Consider the following 11,004-nt stretch of genomic DNA (forward strand, 5'->3'; position numbering starts at 1 on the left):
GGACGAGTAATTAATTCACAAGCTTTAATGACAATGACAATAAAAGAGAAAAAAAAAACAACTAAAACACTATCAAGCATCTGTGCCTTTAACTCAAACACTAAAAGCCAGAAATTCATCTCTGAATCAAGTCAGCTAGTGCAATATTGTCAGCAAAGTCTCTGCTCTTAAAGGGTTAACTTCAAAAGAATAATATCTGTGTCTCAAAGTTCAAATGTGGTCGCTCAGTGGCTCAAATAAAATGTTTCTTGTCTAAACTAACATGTTTTTATCTCTATCTGAATCGACTGGGAAGTGAGCACTGCTGTTTGTATGAAAGGTGAGTAGATTGCTCCCTCTAGTGGTGTATTTGAATAGAGCCATGGTCGCCATTTTCACAACAGTGATCTTCAACCTGTGACATGAAAGTAGAATCCCACTGAGCACTTTAGGGAGAATAAACATACTGATACCAGCTCAGCAGGCTGAGGCACAGTAGATCCTCTAAATGTTTACAGTGGTCGAATCATTTCAGAAATGACACTACGATCATGTTTCATTGAGAAGCAAAACTTTATGTAAATTCAGTTTGCGTATCAAAGAGGAAATTCAAGAGCAAATGACAAAGCAAGCATGCAAAGTCATAATAACAACTTCCAAAGCATGTATTGTGATTTACAGACTTGGTGTATATGATATATTGCCATTTTGTTACACATAATTAACCAACAGACAGAGTTTGTAACTGGAAGGGGTCACTGGTTTAAACCCTCTCTGTCTCTATAAGTACATCCACTACTGCATAAAGCTTTTTAAGATGTTGTAAAACACCTTTTTAGTTCAATTCTTTTTTTAAAAGACTTTTGTCAAATGAGCATGATTAGTATAATTACAAAAATACACTCTGAAGGTATGGGAAAAAAACATGTAACATTGTATACAACAAATATCAAAAATAATTTACTGAGGAAGAAAGTAATTATTTCCAGTTAAACTGAGTCTACAGGTCGTCTGCGGGTCTGTATACTAGTATGCATGGTGTAGTTTTTCTAAAATATCCAAGAACTGACCTCAATCATAATCAGATTTCATTGGATTTAGATTTCATCAGAATCTGTTTCAACTCTAGACCTTGTAAAAAAAAAAAAAAGAAGATATATTTTTTACATCCACATCAAAACCAGAGCAATGAGAGTAATAATCAGGCCTACAGACTCTGAAAACTTTTCCCACGTGGTTGAGTCTTTGGCAGGTGAGAGGACCAGGGGGGCACAGTTTATACCATCCTCAGGGGGGCCGGGGCTAAAGAATGGGAAGATTTTCTCATTGAATATGCAGCCAGTGAAAGAGTAGATCACAGATGCAGTATTCACGTCATAGAAGGAGACCAGCTTCTTCTCATAATCTACAAACACCCCGACCCTCTCAGGTTTCTTTCTCAAGGAGAGGTTGACAGTGGTGTTATTTAAAGCCGTGCATTTGGTGTTGTTCCTCAATCTAATGATCCAGACTCCATTCCTGGGGTTTGGTGTGGGTGCCTTCTTTCCACGCGTTGACTCTCTGACTACTCCTAAATCCCAGCCAGTCTTCCTTGTGGCCTCAACCTCAAAGTAGAATCTCCCTTCAGAAAAGCCCTTTTTTCCCAGGACGTAGGCATATCTGTTAAATTTGTGTGGGACTTCATCTGCAAACCACCAAAGGTGAGAAGTTCGCACTTGTTTTAAATCCTCTGAAAACAGGAGCAGATCGTTCGCAGTGCATGGGTCAAAGGTCATGTCCACTGCATACTGCTGCCGGATTGCGTCCAACTTGACACCTTTAGGTAGAGTCTCTAGATCTGTGACTGTTAGTGCAGCTTTCTTCACTGTGTCAGTTTCTTCAGCAAGGATTTTACCACAGCACGCCCTGAATTCTTGAGTAGCTCGCTCCGTCTCTTTGGTGAGCGTCACATCCAGCTTCACCATAGCTCTCTTCAGGTCCTCCACACAGTGCTGACCACTGATACCGATGTCAGACCAGTTCTTGGTGTGTGGAAAGGAGGAGGAGGAGGACAGGAAGCTCTTGATGAACTGAAGGTGGTCTTCAGTGCGTGAGATCTGCTCCAGTTTAGTGCTGCTCCCCTGGAGCTCATTGATTTCCCTCTCCAGCTCTTTGACCAGCACCTCAGCCTGTCTTTCTGCTGCTTTCTGTTTCTCTTCAATCACACTCATCAGCCCAGTCATGCTGCTTTGAACCGAGGCTACCAAAGTACTGAAGACCTGAACAGTATTTGCTAGGGCTTCATCTTTGTCATTCCTCTTGGTGTCCACTACTTCTTTTATCTCCTGAACCTTCTTTTGTCGCTCTTGTATCATCACCTGTACTTCCACCTTTTTCTGCTCTAGCTGTGCCTTCTTCTTTTCATACTCCTCCTTTAATGGGACTGTATCATGAGTGCTATGTTCTGTACACAGGACACAAACCCGAGTCAGGTCATTCCTGCAGAAGAGCTCTAAAATCCAATTATGTTTCTTGCAAATCTTGTTCTCCAGGTTCTGCACAGGATCAGTCAGTTTGTGTCTATTTAAGGCAGCAACTCTCTGATGAGGCTCCAGGTGTGTTTCACAATAAGAGGCCAAACAAACCAAACATGTTTTGTAGGCTTTGAACTTGATGCCAAGGCAGAAGTCACATGGCACCTCCCCTGGTTTAACAGGGACATTATTTGTAGATATGACACAATGCTTCTTGAAATTCTGCACAACCTCCCTGAATCCGGTGTTGACACAAAGTTTGAGCCCTTTGTTGAACTTCTTGTTGCACAGTGGACAGTGACACTGGTTTTTGCCTTCCCAGTGTTTGGTGATACATGTCTTGCAGAAGTTGTGTCCACATGGAATAGAAACAGGCTCGATGAAAACATCTAGGCAGACGGAGCACAGGAACTGATCTTCAGACAGGAAACTACTGGCTGAGTCCATTTTCTATCTAGAGGAGAGAACCAATCAATTCAATATACATAAAATCTACAAATATCCTACAACATCATAGTATTGTTGGGTAAATCCAGGAGTCGCACTTCACCTTTGTTGATGCTCAGCTCTGCTGCCTCTCTTCAGACACAAATGGACAAATTGAACTGCGTTTACCAGTTGTTATGTTTTGTGCAGAACCACAAAGTTTCATTTCTCTGTAAATGACGCAACGGTGCTCCTCCCCTCTTTGATACTCCTCCCAGCTGCTCTTCCTACATGACATTAACCCCTTAACACTTGACCCTAATCATACAAATATGACATGTAGGAGGATTTTGAGCAATAATAAAGCTAATAAAGAATCCTTAATTACTTCTTGCTGTTCCCACTTAAGTCTCTTTTGTGTGTCATAGTGTAATTACAAATCCACTCAACTAAAAGAACACTGCATCATGCATTTGTGCCTCGAACTCAAACACTAAAAGCAAAAGGAAATTCATCTCTGAATCAAGTCAGCTAGTGTGATAGAGTCTGTAAAGTCTCTGCTCTGACAGGGTTAACTTCAAAGGAATGATATCTGATTGTTTGTCCCGGTGGGCGGTAAATGACAGAACTTGTACCCGAGCAGTGACTATGACAGCAAGTCTTACGTGTTTTTAATGAACCTTAGCTTATATATTAAAGCAGCTGAAAACTGATTAGACAGAAAAAGGCAAGACAATGAATATATGTTATTCTAGTGAGTAGTGGATCTGACCGTTTGTGTTCACACTATAGTTTAAGGCAGAAGTTTACATACACTTTGGCCAAATACATTTAAACTCAGTTTTGCACAATTCGTGACATTTAATCCTACTAAACATTACTGTGTTTGGTCAGTTAGGATCACTACTTCATTTTAAGAACATGGAGTGTCAGAATAATAGTAGAGAGAATGATTTCAGCTGTTTTTTTCTTCCATCAGAAGTCAGAAGTTCATATACACTTAGTATTAGTTAGTATTTGGTAGCATTGTCTTTAAATTGTTTAATTTGGGTCAAACGGCTCTGGTAGCCTTCCACAAGCCTCTTACAAAAGGTTTCTGGAATTTTTTCCCAGTCCTCCTGAGAGAACTGGTGGAACTGAGTCAGAGTAGTAGACCTCCTTGCACACATTCATTTTTTCAGTTCTGCCCACAAATTTTCAAATGGATTGAAGTCAGGGCTTTGTGACGGCCACTTCAATAACTTGATTTTGTTGTCCTTAAGCCTTTTTGCTACATCTTTGGAAGTATGCTTGGGGTCATTGTCCATTTGGAAGACCCATTTGCAACCAAATTTTAACCTCCTGGCTGAGATGTTAGTTCAATATATGCATGCATTTTTCCTTCCTCATAATACCATCTATTTTTTGACATGGCCCAGTCCCTCCTGTTGCAAAGCACCCCCACAAAATGATGCTGCCACCCGTTTGAAATCATCAAATCTGTGGAGTGGTTGAAAAAAATGAGTTTTAATGACTTCAACATACGTGTATGTAAACTTCTGACTTCAACTACTACAGACAAAAACTGAAGACAGACAATTTCCAGAGAAAATTAAAAAAAATTAAAATATGGACTCAATTGAGAAAGTCAGAGGCTGCCAACAACTGACTGATTTGTGTTTTACCAAAGCAGAGTCTGACCTAAACCTGCCAACAGTCTCAATCTCCTTCCTAAGTGACTTATTATGCTGACACTGTTATGCAATCTAAGCATGTCAGGCTGGTCCCAAACAACAAGCCCTGGGTTACTACAGGTCTCAAAGTATGCATAAATGAAAAGAAAGTGGCACTTTTGTGTGGTGACCTGATAGAGGGTGAGTGATTTAGAGAAAAGTTCACCACTGGAAAAGCAAGGGAGGCACAGCAAGGGCTCAACACCATGATGGGCAGAGACCGGAGTCCAGCTCTAATCAAATGCCTTGATGTTGGAAAGGAATTAAAGGGCAGGTGGTGGAGCAGGTGGGTGTCTTCAGATACCTGGGCCTTAAAGTGGACAGTACAACTCAGAGGTTTTAATGTTAGAAGAGACATTTGAACATCTGTCCACAGGTTGCTCATTGAGTCATTCATCACTTTCAAGTCCATATCCTGGTAGAACTTTCTGATAAAAAGAAAAGCAAAAAAATAAATAGATAAAAAAAACTCTTGCACCATGCAACTTTCATTAACCACACAAGTAAGATAAAAGGCACCACCCAGTCCTCACTATCAGAACTGTACACCCAGGCAGTTAGACGTAAAAAACAGCCCTCATTACACAGGAACCCTAACACGCCCTCCATAACTTATTCCAGCTCCTCCCATCAGGCTGTTCACATTTACTCATTTGCCAGATGCTTTTACCCAAAGCGACTTACAAGTGAGGAACACTAAAGCCTCAGTGCAATAGGAGACCTTGGTGTAAATACTAAGCACAACAGCTATTCAATAAGTGCACAGAGAAGAGGGAAAGAAGGGCTACAACAAATATTAAAAATATTACAGCCAAACTATTCTCAACTCTATATTTTTCCTCCAATGCTGTGTTTTTATTCTGTGTACCTGTGTGAGCCACATCAAATCATTCCCATCACCTTGCAACAGAAAGTTTCTAATTTTTGACTGATCCATTGAAGCTAAAGCTCCTCTCTTGTATATAAAAAAGGCTGTAATCTTCTACAAGTTTCAACTCACAACTTTCAAATTTACATTCAAAACCAAGACGCTTTAAGTGACTATTTAAGCTTCAAGTGGAACATGATCTTTCCTTTAAAAAAAAGAAAACTAATAAAAGGGTTAAAATGTGGTGGCTCAAGTAAAATATTTCTCACTAAACCGTGTTGTATGAAAGGTGAATAGATTGCTCCCTCTAGTGGTGTATTTGAAGAGCCTCTTTCCCCATCCTCACTACAGTGATGTTCAATCTGTAACTTGAATATAAAATCCCACTCTGCTGATCTGGTATCAGTGTGTTTACTCTCCCTTAAGTGCAGACTGAGGCACTGAAGATCCTCTCAATTTTTATAGTGGCTGATTCATTTCAGAAATGATTAACTGATAGGAGGTAAATTAGGAAATATGACTCTTCCTGTGTCAGCTGGGCTTTGGGAAACCACAGGTGGCTTCAGTGGCAGAACTCTGTCCATGGTGCTGGAACAGGACAGACCCTAGCGAGCCACTTCACTGTTGCCACCACACACAGATGAACATCACTGGTGTCCAGCAAAACTTTGAGTGTAATCTCCTGTGGTCAAGAGAACACTTGTTTTAATAAGGGAAAACATGTCTAGGCAAATACTTGGCTCACATCCTTGTTTCTAACTTGCAGATTTGACCAAGAAATCAACTTTGATGATTTCTCTGTCAAAACATAATACAGGAAAAAAAACAAAAAAAAAAAAAAAACAACTGGAAACAGGAAACATGAATAAATGATGCATCAAATCATTACACAGAACGCTTCATCTTCACCATAGCTCAGGTCCTCCAAATAGTGCTGACCACTGATACTGATGTCAGACCAGTCCGTGCTGTGTGGAGAGGGAGAGGACGACAGGAAGCTCTTGAGATCTGCTCCAGCTTAGTGCCGCTCCTCTGGAGCTCATTGATTTCCCTCTCCAGCTCTATGACCAGCACCTGAGCCTGTCTTTCTGCTTCTCCTCAAATCACTCTCTGATCCAGCCAGTCACCTTTGGATCAAGGCTAAAGAGGTGAAGATCTGATATTTGTTATTGCTTCATCTTTGTCATCTGTGTCCACTACTTCTTTTATCTCCTGAACCTTCTTCAGGAAATAGCCTGCTGTATGTAATATATGCTGTTCTGGTTTATATGCATCAGCACACTGGGCCCAGGTGTGTCCCATTCTGCTGATTAAGCTCCTAATTGGTCTGCAGCCCTGGAGGCAGAAAGCATAGCAACAACAGAGTGAACCAAGCAGAGAGGCCACTCCCCCCCATGAGAAGCAACCACAAACCATAAGACAACAAATAAATATAAAGTGTGCTCTTATCAAAAATAAGTAACTGCCCTTGGTCTCTCCAACAAGGCCAGTCTGCCATGCCCTCAACTCCTCTCTGGTGAAGCAAATTGGAAAGCTCGAAGGGAAAGTCAAAAGAGGAAAGTTAAAGTCCAGCAAGTTGGAAACAAACATTGACAGCATAGGGCTCTAGATCAAGCGCCTCCAAGTACTCCACGACTTGTCCAACTGCAGCCCTAATATGCAATAATCAGACTTATGATCATAATGATGCTTTTTCTCATGAGGCTTACTGAGCACAGGTGTTCATGCTGCTCTGCTTGTGGTCTGCACAAATACCAGCAGCTCTCAACACCATCAGGAAACCTGTTTGTACAGCCTAACCAGGGGGGTAAGCTGTGAAAAAACTAAATCTACCAATGTAAAAGGAGAGCCTGTATTCAACTGTGCCACAAAAACACCTAAGTACCTACTATCTGACAGAAAAACAGACACTCCAACCCACAATCCCCAGAAATTTACAAAACACCAAAACCACAACATTGACAACTTACTTAAAACAGAATATATCTGTCCAAAAGTGTATCCCTGTAGCACTTTATGCAACTTACCATTCTACACTGATTACACACTTAATTCACAAATGACCAACTCCACCTACAAAGGCTATGCGAATAAACTGTAGTAAAAAGCCCCACTCCACCTGCAAAAACCCAGCTCTTAGGCTGCAACAAAGACAGGTGACAAAACAATGCAGAAATGTGTGAGGGTGAGGATATCTGCCTCCCCCATTACACTGACTGAGTGCTCTGGCTTATATGCATGGGTGCACTGGGCCCAGGTGTGCCCCATGCTGCTGATTAAGCCCCTAATTGGTCTGCAGCCCAGGAGATAGAGAGCACAGCAACAGCAGAATGAACCAAACAGAGGGACCATCGAAATATCTAGAGAGGTTTTAAAGCTAACAACCATCAATGATTTATTGCTTTTTTATTCTCCTACAGTGATATTAGCAAAGAGAAACAGAGAGATGAGGTAGATGTGGGAGAGGGAGGGACAAGTGAATGGATAGATGGAAAAGTATAAGGACAAGTGATAAAGTTGAATTATTGAAGAGAGGAGGAATCTCAGAAAATGTCTAAACATGCAGCCTGTGGAGGTTGTTCACGTGTTTTACAAAGTTCTCTTTGAATGTAACCCCCTAACTGTGGTTACTGATATAATTTATGATGTGTTGTCTCTCTTTATTCCAGATTATTTCAGACTTGTAAATATTGCTGATATAAATTATTTTTGTTGACAGAAAGAATGTGTCTTAAACAAAGCTGGTTCATCTGTTCCTATTTTCCACACTGTCAGGTGCAGATAAAATCTTGAAACTACAACAAACAAAAAGAGCAAGGAAGTATTAATGGAGAATGGGAAAGGAGATGAAGAGTTGTGGAGGTAGAGAAAGAAACCAAAAGAGCAAAGCTAGAATAAAGAGGATGACAGAAGGTGGAGAGGAGTGGGTGAGGAGAGAACATTACCAAGGGGGAATAAAGTTCTACAGTCTGTTTTTCAGTCAGAAATAAATTGGGTCATGACATTCATTTGGTAACCAATCTCATATTCTATATAAAAACCATGTAGGGAGGAAGCATGAAGTGCTCTTGAGCAGGACACTTGACTCTCTTAATTACTCTGAAGAGCCTGTTCATACACCAATAACACAAAACCCATGTGTGACTGTGTGGTTGTGTGTAACCATACCTGTCTATGTCGCTGCTCCCTGCTGCAGTGGGGAAAAAAATTATGTAATCAAAATGCTGGCTGACTGAGGTTTTAAAAAAGATTCATTAACAACCTTTAAATACCATCACCTTTAATAAGATTACATTCTTTGTTTGTTTGTTTGTTTTGAAGGTCATTACCACAACAAAGAATGTGCATTAAATCCGATAACTCATTTCCATATAAAAGTAAAAATCAATTGTAGCTCCTACACCTCATTAAACCAAAACATTCTTCCTATTTCTGTTTCTCTCTCAAAATAAATAAGCTAATCCCCTCTTCAGTGCAGTTCAGTAGTAATGATCTAGTGTGGTTTACAGGGCAGGGAGGAAGCTTTGTACAGCATTCCTGTACTATATATTCCCATGATTACACAATTTGATTAATTATGACACATACACTGACATATATTAAATTCTATATATATATGTACAGTATATATATGTATAATGCATTTATTTCTAAAAATAATTACATGTATCCTTTGATATAAGTTAAAATGTAGATCAACTATTGTTTTCAATCTTTTTAAATTCAGCAGCATGCTGAATTGGCCAAGTCACACATTGACACATTAATATAAAGCAATGAAGAGAACAGGACAGAGCAGCACCTTATATACTGCACATATTCTAGTCTCCCATGCCTCCTTCATATGTTGGATATCCAAAAGTAGAATTTCTGAACCCCTGTCCTTAAAGAAAGTCTCCATGCACGCATGAAAAGAGGTGATTTAAAGCTTGTTGACAAGCAGCTTGGTGTAACTCGAGTTTTAACATGTTCAACTGAGTCAAATTTGTGAAGTTTGAATATTCTATGAAAAACCTTAACCTGAGTATATTAATCAAAATACAATGGAACACTATTGTGCATTTAAATGAATTATAACATGTTTTGTTCAATAAAGTAAATATTAATAATCTTTAGATTATTAATTTGGATGACTAATCTTTATTTCACCAGGGACAAGACATTATGTCACTACAGAAATATAAGTGCAAAAGTTGATCTTAAAATTATGGAGGTAATTAAAAACTCCCAACATGCAGTTTGTTCATTATTGCTTGGTATATGTGTATCTTTTTGTTTACTAGAGTGGGCTTTCATATTGAATTTAGTGTAATGCCAGACCGACAGGTAAACGTCAATTTACAGTGTCACCAGTAGGTGTCGCAGCTACATTTCTAACAGATCAGTGTGAAGCATGGTTTATTAAGCAAGGATGCCGTGATTCAAAGTGAAAGCTTTTGAAAGAAAATGCAAATGTATAGAGCGAAGTGTTACATGCAAAATGCCGAAGATTCCTGGTACTTAAAGCCCTCGCTGAAGTCACAGCAGCTGCTTGGTGAGTTTTCCCCTTAATATCACCAGGTCCTGCAGATTGAAGCTGCCGGTGTCCTCTCAGCCGCTCGCGCGCGCGCGCACACACACACACACACACACACACACACACACACACACACACACACACACACACACACACACACAGCGCTTGAACCGGGGTCATCCCGGTGAAGGACGGTCCGTCTGGCCAGGGGGGGCACTCAGCGGCTCCAGTCATTTTACTGATAACACTGGCTGCACCCTCACGCTCTCAGTTCACTTACTTGCGAGCCAGTGGGATTGACAGGGCACGAGGAGAGGATGTCCTTTGGAATAATAATAATTATAGAGATGGAGAGCAAAGTTTCAGAGGGGGGGTCTCTCCGTGTTGGAGCTCCCCAGTAATACGCCCTCGCTCCCTCTCTCTTTGAAACATCAAAAACCGGCACAGGCGCATTCCTGTACGCGCGTAACCGATCACTTCTGCAACGTGAACGCGAACAGCAGAGTGGGACCCAATGGACATTTGAAGGCTGTAAAAGTCAGTGACATTTTGAATTAGTCTATTTAGTTAAAATAATGTTGTAAAACAGTAAACCAAAATGGAAAGGTCGAGTTTTCTTTCACATCTCCATCTCCACGTGGCCAAAGAACGCACACTACAAAATGATGGTTTTATTCATGAAACAGATTTCTTTCTATGGCCAGTATATACATCAATACATATAACATCACAGGAGGCTGTATTTCATGGTAAATGTCACCAACATGATGCAAGTGAAACTGATAAAGTACTGGATGTTCTGTAAAGATTGTTTGGTACTTGTTATATTTACCAATGCATCACTTGTCACGTCTCAAATATTCTGGGGAAATGATGAAGACATTTTGTGCATGCAGGATCTGATGGGATCGCTGACGGCGGGGGGAGTAAACTCCACCCAGCAGATAGGATCTCAGGCAGGCGGAGCGGAGGGCAGCCTGTGCCCAAAGG

General features: G+C 40.5%; 1 protein-coding gene across 1 annotated transcript; it reads right to left on the reverse strand.

Moving 5' to 3' along the window:
* Nucleotides 1–1,025: 1,025 nt before the first annotated feature.
* Nucleotides 1,026–3,135, reverse strand: LOC111227887 (E3 ubiquitin-protein ligase TRIM39-like). Its single transcript, XM_022753622.1, has 2 exons — nt 3,043–3,135; nt 1,026–2,946 (listed from the first exon to the last, which is right to left on the reverse strand). The coding sequence occupies exon 2, from the start codon at nt 2,937–2,939 to the stop codon at nt 1,143–1,145; it is 1,797 nt and encodes a 598-aa protein (XP_022609343.1). The 5' UTR covers nt 2,940–2,946; nt 3,043–3,135; the 3' UTR covers nt 1,026–1,142.
* Nucleotides 3,136–11,004: the final 7,869 nt, after the last annotated feature.

The sequence above is a fragment of the Seriola dumerili genome, unplaced genomic scaffold (genome assembly GCF_002260705.1).
Source record: "Seriola dumerili isolate Sdu_G_001 unplaced genomic scaffold, Sdu_1.0 BDQW01000191.1, whole genome shotgun sequence".
Classification (NCBI taxonomy): Eukaryota; Metazoa; Chordata; class Actinopteri; order Carangiformes; family Carangidae; genus Seriola; species Seriola dumerili.

What these genes read in the sequence shown, in the direction of transcription:
- LOC111227887 (XM_022753622.1), bottom strand. Translation starts at nt 2,939, where the DNA reads ATGGACTCAGCCAGTAGTTTCCTGTCTGAAGATCAGTTCCTGTGCTCC.